General features: G+C 46.7%; 1 protein-coding gene across 1 annotated transcript in view; it reads left to right on the plus strand.

Moving 5' to 3' along the window:
- The first annotated feature begins 210 nt into the window (after positions 1-210).
- Positions 211-16,415, plus strand: part of CHN1 (chimerin 1) — a 96,468-nt gene continuing 80,263 nt past the window's right edge. Inside the window, exon 1 of the mRNA XM_035567427.1 lies at positions 211-482. Within this exon, the coding sequence (XP_035423320.1) occupies positions 464-482 (19 nt within the window). The 5' untranslated portion in view covers positions 211-463. The remainder of the gene's footprint in view (positions 483-16,415) is intronic.

The following is a 16,415-nucleotide window of genomic DNA, read 5'->3' on the forward strand; positions in this document are numbered from 1 at the left end:
CAGCGCCCGGCCTGGCCTGGCCTGGCCTCGCCTCGCCTCGGGGGCACGGGGGCCGCTCCCCTGCCCCGCGACCGCCCGGGGGGGCCCGAGGGCTCCGCTCCCGGCTCCTTCCCTTTGTGCCCCGGCGGCGGCCGCGTTGCCACGGCAACCGTCCCGCGGGCGGCGGCGGCGGCGCAGGCCGGGCGGGCGGCAGGAGGCGGGCCGAGCGGCGGCGCAAGATGGCTCCCCGAGGCGGCGGGCCGCACTGAGAGCGCGGGCAGGCAGCGAGCAGCGGCAGCGGGGCCGCGCCCGGCCCCGCCGCGGCCCCCTCGGCTCCGCGCGTCCCCCCCCCCGGGGCGGCCCCAGCGGCGTCAGCCCCGCGGCCTCGCCTCGCCTCGCCCCGCGGGCGCGTCCCGCCGCCGTGCCGTGAGCGCCGCCGCGCCAATGCCAGCCCCGCGCCGCCCGGCCAGCCCCCGCCGGTGCCATGGCTCTGACCTTGTTCGGTGAGTAGCGGCCGCGGCGCCCATTGTCTGCCGCGGGGCGGGGTCTGCGGGCCGGGCGGCTGCGGGCGCGGGCAGCGGCCGGGCGGAGGCCGGCGGGAGCTGCCGCGGAGCGGCCGGGCAGCGGCGGAGGGCTCGGGGCGGTCCCCGCCGGCAGCAGGTCCCGGCCGGGCACCGGGAGCGACTCGTGGGGGCTGGCCGTGCGCTGGCTGTGTGGGACCCGCGGCTGGCGGGGCTCCCCTCCGTAAGCGACCGCCCGGCTTTCACCCATCTCGGGGTTCCTGGGCTGGTGCAGTTCCTTCAAAGAATTCGCGCGGCTTCATCTCTTTTCCCTTAGAAGTTGCCACCTGTTATGCCGCTTGTGCACGTCCGGCAAGCAAGCCCGGCACGTGCTGCGGAGCGGTCCCCTCCCGGCAGGTAGCGTCGCCGTGCTGCTGGGCTCAGCCGCGGCGCTGCTGCTTGCGTGCGCGTTTCCTGCGCGAGGTTTCAGGATGCCGGGGCGATAACTGGGGGCTGGCAGCGGGGCCGGGCACCGCCGTCCTCGCGGGCTCGGTGTTGCTCCCGAGCTCGGTGACCCGCGTGCTTCTGGGGGAGCCGCGGCGGGCTCGGGGGTCCTGCTGCCACCGGGTGCCACGCGGGGTCACGCTCGGCGGCTGAGGAGCACGAGTGGATGGAGGGAGCACTCAGACCGCAGGTGCTGGTTATCCTACAGCCTGCCGTGCGTGTTGCATCGTGTCACTGGGGCTTGAGCGCGTTAGGAAAAGCGTAGCTTGTTACACAGCCGCTCGGGGCAAGCGTTGTAGTTCTTCCTAACAAAAAACCCCAACGCTAGACTGTTGAACATACGCGCTTTTTCTGTTGTGCATAGCTAATGTGTCACTGCGATCTTTGGCTGCAAAACTGAGGCTATTTTAACGTCAGCTTCTAAATAACGTGACGCTTATAAGTCGGGTACCTGTTTTCTAAGCTTACCTGATTAGCTTTTAATTCATGTGCATTTTATCTACTTAATGACGTTTTTCTATTAATATAAATTTGCATTACAAAGTAAATTGAATCAGATGCTTGTGTGCTATCACATCTGCTGTTAGAGTAAATGACATTGATGCATGTAAAAGCTAATGAGCAAACAGAAGATGGAGTGGGGTGCCCTGCTGTGCCTGGTTTTTGAATAAAGTCTTGCCAAGGGTAAAAAAAAAACTCAGGACTTCATCCTTTTAAAAAAAAAAAAGTTACAATAAAATGATGCAGCAAGTAAGACTAACCTGTGCTGATAAATTAATGTGAAACCCTTCATAAATGTAAAACTTTTGGAGTACACCTTAAACCATGAATGCAAGAGCCCGACTGGGATTTGCATGAAGGCAGAAAGCACGCAGTATATTTGCAGATGAAGTTGTGATTAACTTACCATTGAGTTATCGTGGCTTCCTGTGTTGCTCTGTGTCCACTGAGCTGATTTAGCTTGCCACACTTTGTCTCTTAGTGTACAACAAAGACAGACCAAACACGTTTGCTTTAGACTTAAAGAACAGCCTTCAGCTTTTATCTTGAATTTTGGCTGGCTATGGGTGGGCACATTTCCAGTTACCACGCCACAGCTGACCCGTAGTAACTCATGGCACATGTAAGCCCTGAAAGAATATTTTTGTTTAGTTTCAACGTGAGCTTCTTTATTCCAAAGCAACATCAGCAAATGTGGGAAAAGGCGGGGAAAAAATGTACCTGAATGAATATATCTGTTTGAGAGATTAAACAGCTGTAATTGTACTCTTTGAAGTTCACACCACTCTGATACCAGTAAAACCGTCCTGAGCAAACACCTCCCTCAGGACCTGTTCGCTTTGGTTCTGTGCATTCACATAAACTCTAGGCTCAATATAGCACCTTTTTTCCTCTAACCCATAATGGTATATTTGAAACTTCAGACGTTCTACGTCTGCTTGTAATAGGATGTGCTATAAAGTGTATAAAACTCGAGATAAATTACCTTGTCAGCTTGGGGAGGAAAATCCACCAAGTTTGCAGGGTTCCTCTCAATGTGTGAGCACAGCAAGAGGGAGAGGAGAAGGATGGGAAATGTCATAACGTGCTTTCTCCATGCTCCCGATGCTTTATGGCTGTTTCAGTGCATAGTCAAAAGCCTGTGCTGAGAGGGGACAGGGCAAGAGCAGGGTGACATTGTCAGGGCTCCAGATGAAGACGGACGCCCGGTTATCAGGCAGCTGGGAGGTCGGGCATGCCACGTCCTTTATCCTTGGCAGAGGTTGGGAGCTGTCTGTTTCTGCAGGAGATCGTCCTTTGCCACCGGGCTACTGGCTGCGGTTGGCACCCTGTGGCTCTCGGAAAGCTGGTTGGTGAGAGGAGCTCCTGGTGTATCAGCAGCGCTTTTCCTCCCCAGGAAGAGGCTGTTTCCCTTGTCCTGACTACTTCTTCCTTTGCAGTTACATCTAATTGTCCAGATTATTATGCAACATGGGAAGAAAACATGACGACCTGTCACTTTCTCAGCCTTAGTTACTTTGAAGTTCTCCTCATCCTGTCCTGTCCACCCAGTCGTGACCTTCCAGGGTGTCCTGCACTCGCTGCTGCTTGTGTGGGTGGCGGCGGAGGGCTGCCCGCAGTCCCTTGGTGTGGGGTACAGCAGGTTCAGCCCTCAGCACCTTATGAGGGAGAGGAGAAAGAGCAGCCCCTGCTGGAAGCAGTCGGAGAGGGGAAGGCATGGAAGTTTCTGGCGGAGAACATGCCGCTACTACCTGTCAGCCAGCTTAGCTACTGGAGTAGGTGTGCAAATGTAGTGTTGTTTTTTGTCCTACAGCAGGTTCACCACATGTTCAGGTTGTGGTCACTGAACATGTAGCCCCTTTTCTCTCCGTAACCATTTCTTCCTGCCTGCTGCAGCAGCTGGAGCGGAGTTCAAGCTGTGTCCATCCCTGTCAGTGGCTTCGTGTCCAGCCTGCTGTCATTCCACTGGGATAACTCAAGTGCGGGAAAGATAACAATGTCGAGGAAAAAGGGGGAAGTCATCCCATTGCTACAGCTGTTTGCTAAGAGTGGTTTTGTTTCTGGGTGTCCTGAGAAGTGTTTAAAGCAAGTCAACGTCGTACTTTGAAAGAAAAGTGTTTTTTTCGTCATGCTTTTGGTGCTTATCAGTTCACTTTCTGTTTGTTTGTTTGCTCATCAGCTGTCTTGCGTGAACAAAGGAAGACATTTCAAAATGGCCAGGAGAGCTCTTCGTGACCATACGTATCATTAGTTATTCATGCTACTGCCTCCTTGCTCAGAGCACACCCGTGGCTGAAAACTTCCCTCCTGCATACTGGTGGGAAGAAATGAGAAGTGAAATGATTCCCGTTGAATATGCGAAGTGCTTGTTCTCCGATGAGTGGCTGCAGATGAATGAGATTAGAGACAGAGCTGTAGTCAGAATGACAGGTACGGTTAGTTAAGGAGATGGTGAACAAGGACAGTTTAAAGAGAAGTTTATAGGAAAAATACTAGAAGAAAAGAAAAAAAGCAATGCAGTCAGGAAGGGTAGGGACAATGCAGCTGATTATGCTTTCATTTTGGGTGTGCATAGGTTGTTGAAAAGGCACCGAAGTATTAATTTGCCTGCTTAACAGAATTCTTTTGCACAGCTATGAGCTCTGGTGTATTGCTGCACAAAAGTAATTTTCTATTAATCTATCTATTGCCATGGGTGTGAGGCAATCCTCTGAAATAGGTTCTGCCATACTTGAAATGCTAATTAACAACTGGCTGTGTTCAGCTCTGTGCATTTGTGGTTACTGTTCTCCACCAAACAGGACTGTCTCACTGCTGCTTCGAAAAGCTGGCTGTGCTTACGCTGCCACAAGTGCATATTTCCTAATGGGACAGCCTTGAAGTAAAGGTATCGTATAGAAGTGAAATCAGCCATTGTTCTCTAAATACTTGTTTTGCCTGCGTGGGGAAGACTTGTAAATCTTACTGTGCTTGGTTGGCTTAGTCAAAGGAACGTGGCCAGTCAAAGTTCCTCTAAAAAGCAGCTCACCAACATGTAATCCAACATGTGGAGTTGCTGCAGGCAGGAAGTACACAAAAGTGGATCTGCTTACTTCTTGCTGTCTGTACAGAACAGGAGGTAAACAGTTCACGTGCAATTCAAGTTGTTCCCCTCTCTGTTTTCAGATGTAGCCCTGAACTTCTCTTAAAACTTGTGGCTAGCTGTGATGGTAAAAGTTTACCAACAGAGCGACTTAACCAAAGGGACAGTTTGTACCAGAAGAATATTTTTTGAACCTATTCCTTCATGGGAATAGGAGATGTAAGTTTTTTACAGCATTGGTGCATTTATGATAGGGCTTTTGGCACTATAGGAAATATAAGTGTGGTGTGCTATAGGAATAGCAGACAGACTAATTTTAAGGGAGATTTAAGCAGGTTAACATTTAGTCATGATGAGAACTTGAAATACTTTAATTAAAACAATAGGGAAGGGCAATGTTTCTTGTCTTTTTTCTCTGTTTTGTTTTTTAAGCAAGATTTAAAAGTGAAGGTGATTTGTTAAGCGCGGATGGAAACCACGTTAGAGGTGAACCTGATCTTCCAACTCCCATTCATGTATCTGGGATGGAAAGTGGCCAAGTGCTGAGAATCATAAGATTATTTTCTCCTAGTTGCTGTCCTAACCTTACCTAATTTACAGAACCTAATGAAGCAAATAAGGAGAGCAACCTTGAAAAGCTTTTGCTGGCAATGCAGTCTCAAGAAAAAATCGAAAGGGAAACCTGCTTAGGAACTAGGAAAAGAAGATGGATCTATTAACTGGCAAATTGGTATCAATTGATCAAAATATCAGAGAAGTGACACTAACACTTACAAATGAGGTTGAAAAACGTCAGTCATGGCTTCTCAGCTTATTGCTTGAGGCAATGGCTAGTATAAAATTGTATTTTCTATGAATTGTGAATATTGTAGAATAATCTTGAGAAAGCAGAGGTGTGGGGATTGTTTCTGAAGCTGGAAGGCTTGTGGGCACGTGTAATTAATAGGGGGGTTGGGAATTTTCTCCAAAGAGAGAGAAATTTTACTAACCAGTAGAAGATGTGATTGGTTTGCCTTGTGCTCTCCAGGAATATATCTGTTCTTACTGGAATGTATCAAAACACCTGCCCAGGAACCATAGGCTAGAATTAAGTCAAGAATTGTGTGTAATAAACAATTTGCCTTCTCTTAACTAAAGGGAAGTAAATAAGGAAGAGAGGAGGATGTACACGGGTAACTGAAATGGAACATGGAAAGATTTAAAATCCTGTCAGCATCAGCACGAGCCCTCTGAATTTGTCCCCTCCTAACAATTGTCTGCAGCCAGCCTTTTATCTGGTAGAAACCCTCTCGCGATGCAGCCAGCTCAGGCACAGCACAGGACAAACGCACCCCTTTCCTCCTTGCTGCTGGATGACCTGCTTGGACCTGGAGACATCTGCGTAGCACGGGATCTCACCAAGCAGTGTCAGAGTAAAATGTCCTTGGGATTAGAGGATTAAGGAGGAGTTCCCAGGCTTCATTGACACAGACTCCAGCGCAGCTGAGGACTGATGTATCTATAGGTTTTCCTGGTTTGTTTTGGACTCCTCTGATCTTTCTGCTTGGGTTCTGTTGGGTTTGGGGACTTTATTTTCTCACTGCCTCTCTCCAAGAGTTCTTAGCTGCTTTTTTTGAGATGTATTAAAAGATTTCAATATGATAGAAAGCGTGTCTCAGTGTCATGAATGTGTTTACATAATAATAGCAGTACCATAGTTAAATACTGTATTAATCAGTAAACTCAAGGCATAAATGCAGTACAAACCTTTTGGAAGACCATATTATTTGTGCAAAATACGAGCGCGTTAATCAGAATCCTTCCAGAGTACAGGCACAGGTAATTTAAAAAAAAAAAAGCGCCATTCCTTGTCAGATGATTTTCTTTTCTTTTTGTGAATTTGGGGCGTAGCGTGTGCATGTCGAGCTATTTAGCTGCTCCACCTTGTGGGCAGATCGTGCAGTTCTGCAGAAGCGTGTTTGCAGATGAAGCAGAACAAGGCAAACCCAAGAGCTGGCCAAAGGGCTGTTTTGTAATTATTTAACGAATATAATCATAAACTAGCTTGATGTCACATGAAAAATCGAAGGTCCCTGTGTGAGAATTTTGCAGATATTCAGAATCTGTCATTTCAGTCTGATAGATTCTGCCTTGCACATCTTCGTAAATGATGGCAGAAAAATAGCCCGCTAGTTTTTGCCTTTTCAATTCTGTCTTGAAACTAAGAAAAGCATAATATAAAGTCACAGAAATATTTGGTCTTCTAAAGCGTTTAACAATCCCAGCAGGACCTTGTAGTTGCCTGACATCTGGGACCGCAGCATCCCCTCTGGCCAGATGCAGGAAGGTGCTGGGAGGAGTTCCCGTAGTTCTCCGTGCTGGTCCCAAGGGTTTAGATGGGTGGTGGAGCCCTGGTCACTGTCCCAGTGCGAGGATGGGCTGGGCACACCCAGCTGGACAGCCTGCAGTGTTCACTGGATGTGTGACAGCCTCTGCGAATGTGAAAGAGCTGATTGACATTTGACATTTCCAGCACTCGGAATATTTGCCCATCCTATATCTGAATAAAAAAAAAAAAGCAGAATTTCTGAAGTGATTGCAGAATTTCTGGAAAACATGCTCACAAAATCCTATTTATTCCTGTGGGAGTCTGTTTTCCATGATATGTTTTGATACCTTGGTCCCCCAATCTATTTTTGTGTCTTGGCTAGCAGTTCTGTGATAAGCGCTGCGGGGAGATCTGAGGCTGCCGTGACAGGCAGGGCTGGTGAGAGCTTTTGGTTGCAATTGTGTTTAATGCTGATAGGATGTGGTACTGTGGTCTGGCTCTTTGCATGCCCAAGTGTCGGTCCCCTGGGAGAATGCGTTAGGAAAACTGCAGCCTCTGCTCGTGCCCCCCTGGCTGGGCTGCAGGCAAGACCTCGCTGCTGACGGCGAGCAGGCAGCCGCACTCGGGGTCCCAGGCGTCGCTGTGGGGAGCCCACGGTCACCTTTGGTGCAGGTGGCAGGAGCGGGCTCTGCCCAAGGCATCGCGTGGCTGGGGCTGGCTACAAAAGTAAAGGTAAAAGACTATTTCCTAAATACAGGAGGTGGTTTGTTGCACGCCGCTTGGTGTGTGCTGCAGTGGCCAGCAGAGCTGCAATTGCAGCAATCTAAGTTGAATAGCAAATGCAATAAGGCATCACGTAGCAAAGTCTTAGAGAACTGCTGCAGCCATGGAAAAAGTTACCAAATTATTCTGAGCGCAGAGCAGTTGGTGGACTGTGAAAAATGGAGTAATGTTAGAGGTCTGAAAAGGAAACCCAGTTTTAGCACAGTACCTGACAGCTCCTGGCTCTCACATTGGCAGGGTCCAACTCAGTCTCCTCAATGCTGAGTTAGTACCTGGTAAGTATACAGTCCAGAGCAGACTATAAAAGTTGCTGATAATTATTTGGTAGGGGCAATCTTCCATACGTTTTCATCTGTACTTTATGGCTTCCATATGAATCTGGACACAATACTTCAGTGCAATGTTGGATCATTTTTCACTGGGGGGAAGAAAAACACAACAGGATGTAGCTCTTCCTTGCCTCTGCCTTACGGACTGAACATGCACACAATAAAGGAAGCATGATTTTGACACAGCAATTAATTTTACCAATTTCCTTTTCAGGTTTTCCAAAGAGTATGTTTCGAAACGTGACTTGAAGGTGTTGAAACAACCTTCAGCGTTTTAACAGAAGTGGGGATGTATTTCAAAATAAAGCAGAGATTTTTCTTTCTGTTGAGAAAATACGTGGAAATTCTGTGCTAAATATTATTTCAATGCCAAAATCTACATGGTAGAGGAATTACATCAGGTACTTGTTATCTGAGAAATAACATTTGTAGCATAAGAATGGCTGCAAGTACGTAAAGAAGAATTACCGACCTGAAAAACAGAGGAAGGAGAGAGAACTAATGAGGGCTTTTCCCGTTGTGAGATCCTGTGCTGGCGGCACCACCTGTCTGCCCACTGCTGTTGGTGTTGGTGCTGGCTGTGGTCACAGCCCCCTCCCTCCCCGGTGGCAGAGCAGCAAGCTCGTCCATAACTCAGTGCAGCATCTCTTATCCCCTGGCTTTTGCTGAAACTACCCCGTACAAGAGGACATCCCTGCCACAGGCCTGCTCTGACCCAGCATCAGCCCAGGACGGTCGCCTTGCCCTAACACGCTTCTCTGCAGGTTCGGACCTGGGTCCCTGTTCGGGTGTCCCTGGATTGTTTTGGGTGTCCCTGCCACGCTGCAGCACAGCAGGCGCTGGGACAGGGACAGGGGACATGGCGATGCTGGGACGTGGCACGGGTGGATCTGCCAGAGCAGCCTTTGTTATGGCGGGTTGCAGGCTGCTTGAATGGAGAGCCCACATGTGAGGAACTGCTGAGCTTGGTGGCACCTCTTCCACCTCCTGCAAAGGCCCATGAGGAGCAGGAAGGGCTTTTCTCTGTTTTTTTTTTTTTTTTAAGGTTTTGTTGCTGGGTTAGTCCTGCTATTAGTTGTCACTCTGAAACGTAAAAAAGCTTTTTTTGGAAGGTTTCTTCCTTCTGCTGTGCAAAAGCAGGCATAGAAGATCCAGGCAGGACTTGCCATGTCTCAGAGCTGTGTTACATCTGCCCTTGTCTCTGTACGGAAATCCTGTAGATCACAATCTCTGACAATTGCACGAACATTCTGCCTCGCAGCTGTCCCCATCTAGTCACGTAGGTAGGCCAGAACCATTTTTTAAACTATAAACTGCAGTCTTGATCAGTCACATCCTACGGCTTTCCAAGTGTCTGTTTTTCGAGTTTTCCCAGGCTACGATAGAGCTTTCTTTATGAAGTCAAAGTAGAGCTAAATACACCCAAAGAGCTGTTACCCAGAGAGGCAGTGCTGCCTAGGGGATTGTTGGGTTGGCAAGACTGGGGAACAGAGATACCAATCTTTGATCTACAGGGTGACTTCATCTATGCGGGCCTCTGCTGCTGTTGCCAGCAGCTGTTTGTATTTTCGGTTTAGACATCATGGTCTGTAGGACACAGTCTGCTTTTTGCTTGTGGACGTTGCCATGGGCTCTCAGCTCCACTGAGGATGGGCCAATATCCCAGAAATGCATCTAATAATTGCTGAAGACCTTCTTAACACGGTGCTGGGGTAAAGTGAGAGGTAATAAACCCAAGCTCCCATTATTTGGTGACCAATTTCTTGTTCTTGTAGTTAGTGGAAAAAGGGAGAAAGAAGGTCAAAACAAAGGTAAGAAAGCCATGGGAATAAAGTACGTGGAGAGGAAAAAAAATAAGAAGTTACCCAGGAAAGGACTTGAGGGTCATCTTTGAGCACTGATCATACGGAGCTCTCCTGACAGCTCTCCTGTTCCCACCGGGCAGTGGCAGAGCTCTGTGCCGAGCTCCTCTGCCTGCAGCCTGCTCCCTGCTCACAGAGCTCAGCCTTCATCCTTGGGAGCGCAGCTGGAGCCAAGGACAAATGCAGAGTCCATGCGGGCTCGTGCTTCTCAGGCTTGCAGAGCAGCAGGTGTATCTACAGAGGAAGGAAAGATTTATGAAAAGAAGTATTTAATGCTATAAACAGGGAGAGGCTGATGGGTAAATATTTTTTGCCTTATTTCTTTGACTATAGTTACATTGGCAAGCCATGGAATTGCCCAAAAGGAATGTGAGATTTTTATCTGTTCTACCCGGAACATCCTATTTGGTGTCACTGGAGGCCTCTTGAAGTTTTTATATGAGAACAGAGGTAAGGAACGACACCTCCAGCTTTTGGATTGGGGAATAGCTCGCAGCAACCAGAGAATTAAATTTGGAGTAAAAACCTAATTCCAATTCAAGACAAGGCATCCCACCACATTGTGTCCATTTCCCTTCCTCTGACCCTGCCAATAATGTGTTTTAGGAGTTTCCTTCATAATACTATAAAACAATGCTGGTTCCAGGCAAGGGTACTTTACTTGGTAGTCTGTCCTCCTCCTTCCAGCCGTGAGTGTTGATGTATTGCATCTGTTCTGGAAATAAGGACATAAATGCAAGCCATATTTTTGCATAAGCAATGGCTTGTGTTATTGACGACTGTTTTAGAAAATGAAAAATCTGTTTGTAATAAGAATCATAATCGGTTTGTTATAAATCTGATGGTCTAAGAATGTAAATGGGTCAAGTTTGGGAAAGGAGAGGCAACAGCGTCTATTAGACCATGACAAAGAGAGAGAGAGAGAGATGCTTTGGAGCACTGAGTCTGTCTTGAGATTGCTTGTAATGGCAGTCAGAAATCAGATCTGCTCTTAATTTTCTCTGGGGTGATTCTGGTTTTGCCTGGGCTGCTAATGGGTGGTTTTGTTTTGTTTGTTTTTTCCCACAGGAGGCTAATGAATTCACAGCAGCTATCTTGGTCTGAAATGCAAGGGAGGACAAGTTCTCAGCAGATTTTTACCAATGCATGGGGAGGCAGGGTCAGCATTGTGCTCTTTTGTTGTGGTTCAGCTTTTAGTAAAACCACAACGCTGTATTTAAAAATGCTTTTTAGAACAGGAAAGTGAATGTATGTTCATTATCTCAGTGCTGGATGTGAAAAACATTCAAAGCATCCAAGCAAAAAGTGATAAAACATGCCTCCCCATTCAGTAAATTAGGGCATTATGCAATGGATGGAGGGGTTGTATTTCAAAAGTACCTGAAAGCTCTTCCTTTATTTAGGGTCTCCTCTGCTCAACCTTGACTGGACAGTTTTCTTATTCAGGGAAAGGGATTAATTTACGGCTAGAAGACACTTTTATAACATATCATATTGTTCTTTTTCATTATTAGGGTGACCAGTCAGGATATTTGTGTAATCGAGCTCCACTCGAAGTTCCCTCTTGGAGGATATGTTAGAGAAATGGAGTCAAAAAAGGTATTTTTGGGAATGCCTCTAGGCTGTGATTATAGAAGTTGTCACTGGCTGGAAGTTAGGGTAAAACTGATGTGCCGTTGCTGGTGCTATTAATGTTTGGAAGAACTAAAACAAGTGATGGGAAATGAGCTTGGTCTCTGTGCAGGAACATTTTAAAAATGGGACAAAGGAGGATTTGTGGAAACAAAGAATATGAAAGGAAAAGTAGAAAGGCAAATATTTTCTCCTACATTATGACTCGCTCTGGTAGGAATGAAAACTGAGTAAGAGTGATAGCTTTGACAGGTATTGGTGCTCACTTCCAAGCAAACTTACCTGACCGTGATCAAAACAGTGTCTATAATGAAAACCAGCCTGGATTTACAGTAGGGAAGCTTGACTACAGTGTTTGAGTTTGTGTTACCAGGCATTAATCCAAACTGCTCTGAGACTCTACTGTCCTAATGTAGAAGTTATTTGAACAAAGCATCTATCAAATCTAAAAAATGTGATTCATCCAATAGAGGCTATTTCTTTCAATTTCGAACTTGCAAAATTTGTTTGCAGAAGACCTTTCACGTACCCCTAGAGAATTACAGGGAACTGCCCGACTCATTTTTCCAGTGCCTTGGGGCTGCAGACAGTGCATTCAGCTTTACTTCAGTGGGTTAAATAAATAATCGACAGGCGCTTTTTCTCTGAAATGGAGAAATTAAAGAGGCAAATTTGATTTTGATAGCATTACCAATTAGGAGATGTCTGCCATGTAAGCCAGACATTTCAGGATACCTATGTGTCTGTAGAGCTGTCATCAACCTTATGGTGATACAGATCGGAGGGTCAGGGACAACTGGTGGTCAGGCTCCCCTGTCAGCACCCACAGCCATGTTAGGTAGTCGTTCCCATTGTATGGCTTTTTTTAAAAAATTACTATTATTGAGAAGAGAAGATGGTGTTTCCAGAAATGCTGTAAATTCCCTGTAGCCTGTTGTCTGAAGGCAGAAGAGAGACTGCTGTAAACTGAAATCAAAATTAAATTCTGTGTTTGTTAAATGTCCACAAGGTGGCACTTGGCATCTTTTTACCTCTCTTAAGCCTATTTTTTTATGCTTACAGCAACGCTAAGAAATAATTTTAGAGGTTTTGGAACTTTTCTTAAACAGTCAGCTAACCGTGCTTTCATGGGAAGTGTATTTTTTCCCCCATTAAACTGCAGTCAAGAAAAGGAAAGCAGCAACTGCATACCTTGCTTGTTATTGCAGACATGAGAATTCCAGCTGTTAAAAACATCTAAGTAATTTTTTTTTATTTATTTTTTTTGGTTGTTGTATGTCATTCTTGTAGTCAGATGTGACTGTGTTTGTCTGGCAAAAAGGAGGAAAAACAAGTACTTGCTTCCCTTGCTTCAGTTTAGTGAAGACCTAGAAACAGATCAGCTGCAGCCTGTTCTAATCACACAGCAGATGAGTTCATTTAACAGCAGCAGTGCCCATGATAGGCAAAATATTACTCATTAAAGTTTTCCCATTATTCATAAAGAGGCAGTAATAGGAGACCTGATAATAAAATGCACTGAACTCTAGCTGTGTTCAGTGGATGTCTCGTTCAACCCCATTAGAAGCATTTCCACTGAATTTATCATCTTCAGAAAAGACACCAGGATGGTAGTGTGATTCCCCACCCACCCACCATCAAGGCTGATGCAATTTTCAGAGCATAGCCTTCTTTTAGCCCCTTCATTTTTGTTGAGAGTGCTTAATTAGTAAAGCAATCACTTGGTCGCATTAGAGAAATGGAAGTAGCCCTTGTGGCTTCCTTGGGTATTGTTCACAGTCACTTCGTCATAATCATTTTTGCTCTAGTAAAAATTAGAAACCTACTTACACTTGTTTGGAGTGGTATGAGCAAAAACACGTGAGGACAAAAGGGCAGAGGAAAATAACTATGTTTTGTTGCATTAAAACATTACCAGGGCACAGCCTGTGTGACTTGGTGCCATGCTGCAGCCGAAGGGATGCTTTATTTTGAGTTCCAGTTTTCACTTGTTTATAACTTTCCCTCAAATTGTTTTGTACTGTTACGCTCCTCCCAGACGGGAATGCCTTTGGGAAATACGAAGAAAATGCATTCAGCTGTTTCCGTTTTCTTGCTTATGTAACTCAAGCACAGTTTAACAGTCCAGACCTGCCAACGTGTGTGGGGTTTGATGGGCTGGGGATCAAGGCAAAGGCTTTGCAGATGGCAAGTTGTTGCCGGTGCCCCTGCTTGCTGCCCTGCGGCCTGGGGTGCGTGCCGGCAAGCGGGGGCCTGGAACCGCTTTGCTGTGACCAACTCGGCTGCCCAGGCCTTCGTCCCGCGGGAGGAGAGCTGTGTGAGACAGGAGCAGCTCCTACTCGGACTGGGCATGCAGGCTGAAGCCCACCTCCCCGCCATGGGGTGTTGTGCTGCCTGGTCTCCTAGGCGTGTTGGAAGGGAGAAAAACGATGGTGGTTTATGTAGGAGCTTTTGTGCTGCAGCACCTTTCAGCACGTCACAGTGCCTTGCCTGGGAAAGAGCAAGAGGTGTCTGCAAGTTTTCTAAGCTTTTCTTTTTTTCTTAATTCAAAAGAATTAGTTTGCCAAGAATAACATTAAAATAGCTTCAAAGACTCAGTAACAGTCTAGAAGTGTCAGTCATCGTGGCTGAGTGTCAAACAGTGTATTGGATATTCTGGAGAGATGAGAAGATGCCAGGAATAGCCTGAGCCCTGCAGGGATCTTCCTGTCCCCTTGGCAAATCCTGTGATGCAGGATCCTGCTGCAGTAGTCATGAAACCCATTGTGTTTGCCAGATGGGTACAGGTCATCTGTACCCCAAGGTCCTTGTTCTTGTGTCTGCTTTTAGGAACTAATAGAGCAGCATTTCTTTTAGATTAACTTTTTTTTTTTATTGAGTCACTTTTAAGCCCCAAATAAAATGAGAGCATTTCTTGTAACATGATAACTTAGTAGTTTTGAAGAGAAAGGGAACATACCAAAAAGTTGCTTGAGGTCTCTTAAAAAACATGAGGAGCCACATGCTGAAGAAGTCTCTGTCCGTAGGAGAACACTTGGCACGAGGCCTGACCACGGGCTGCAGCAACTGCCCCCGAAGCCTTTGGCTGCGGCTGGCTCCTCGCACCACAGCTCTGCCCTTGGTTACACCAGTTGGCTGCAGGTAGCAGGGGGGTAGTGGAGGGATGGGGTCCTTGGGGAAAAAGCTGCGGGTCCCTAGGTCTCACCTGGCAGTGACGAAGGACCCATGGTGTGTTCCCTCCGTACCGCAGTGTGCACGCGAGGACTTGTGCAAAATGCTCTCTGTGCTGCCGGGTGCTGGCACAGCCAGAGACCTGCGTCTCCTATCTACCCTGAAACCGTGGTGTTGTAGTCCATCTGTTTTACTACTGCTGCCTCGGGCGGTGGCTGCATTCATCCTTTAATTACCTTGATGCTATTTGAGTTGTATTTTGGTTGGAGCGCATAAAAGCCCTAAATGCTGGGGCCTATTTGGCTGCTGTTTGAAACATTTTGCGATGGCTTGAGTTTAGTTTCTGAAATGCTGTAGGCACTTGCTCTCTGAAAACAGAGATGAAATGACATTTTCTGTTCAACTTCGATGTTTTTGTGGCTCAAGAATCTCACCAGCAATATAAATTATAGCTTTGTTTCTGTAAGTCAAGTGCTCTTATGTGAGCCCTTTGGGCATATAAAGGTGCTAATAAGCAACATTTTGAGCCTGAGGAGGGATTTTCTAGAAGTTGTTTTTTGGGCACAAGAAGGAGTCTGTTGTATGGGTCAGCAAATGGCCATGGCTGCTTGTCATCCATCTCTCCGGGATTTCAAATGTGATGCATGCTGCTGCCAAATAAAGCAAGATACAGCATCTAAAAACACATGCTAATACTTACTAGGCCATAGCATACAGAAGAAGGTTTTATACTTTCTTGCATCTTTTCCTGTTTATGACTTACGCCATTCTTTGGTCCTGTAGCTGTTCAGAAGACTTGAAATTAGATTTACTTCTCCTGATCGTGCTGAGGTTTGGTCCCCATAGCTAAGGATCGGCCTCTTCCACAAGGTTTTTGAGGGAGGCCTCACCAGTGTTTGACAGGGATATTGCTGAATACAGCCTAGGTTTGGGTCAAGAGCTGCTGTGCCAGCAGAGAGCTGGTTATTTCCTTCCAGACAGCATTAAACTAATTTCCAGCATGATGTTACAGATCACCATGCTGCAGGGAATGACATACGGTAAAAGAAGAACAAAATCAAGTTCCCTGTAGCAAACCTCACAGTAAGCCCTCAACTGCTTTATGGGGTTACCATGCATGGTTACGCTGCTGCTGCTCTGCCCTAGAGCTGGCTGGTCTGCAGTGGGGAGACAGCAAGAACCATTTCAAGCAGAGGTAAACACTTTTATTCTTTCTATAAAAGGAATACACAGAGACAAGCAGTCTAAACAGTTTGAGGCAATAGTAACAGTTTTCATTTATACAGTTAAAATGTGCACTCGGAAAGTACTAAAGTTGTCCAGATTTATATAATGGATAAAATGGCAGTGGGTAAGAAAGAGGAAAATAATGAAGGGAAATGCTACGTTGTAATGCCACAATTAGTCAAATCTATGTTTATGGAAAAATCAGAGATGCTTTCATGGCACTGGTGTCTGTATATGAACTTCTCCTAAGTTGCTGCATGTTTTTCTATTGGCCGAAGCACTTTTCTGGTGCAAGCAGGGGTTTCTGAGAGTCATCCTGTGCTTTTCACTTCTGAATTGCAGGTGTTTCATGCACGAGTTTGGGTAGTTTCCTTTTTCTTTCATTAGTGAGTGTGCTTCATTGACGGCAGGCCGGGCCCAGACAGCAATACTCCTGTTCCACCGAGACATTTCTGCCTGTGAAGGGTCTGCTGCCTGGGCTGCTCTGGCTTCTTCTGACTTTCTTCTCTCTGCCTGAGTTCAGGCAAATTTCAGGAA

Source organism: Cygnus atratus, chromosome 6 (assembly GCF_013377495.2).
Source record: "Cygnus atratus isolate AKBS03 ecotype Queensland, Australia chromosome 6, CAtr_DNAZoo_HiC_assembly, whole genome shotgun sequence".
Classification (NCBI taxonomy): Eukaryota; Metazoa; Chordata; class Aves; order Anseriformes; family Anatidae; genus Cygnus; species Cygnus atratus.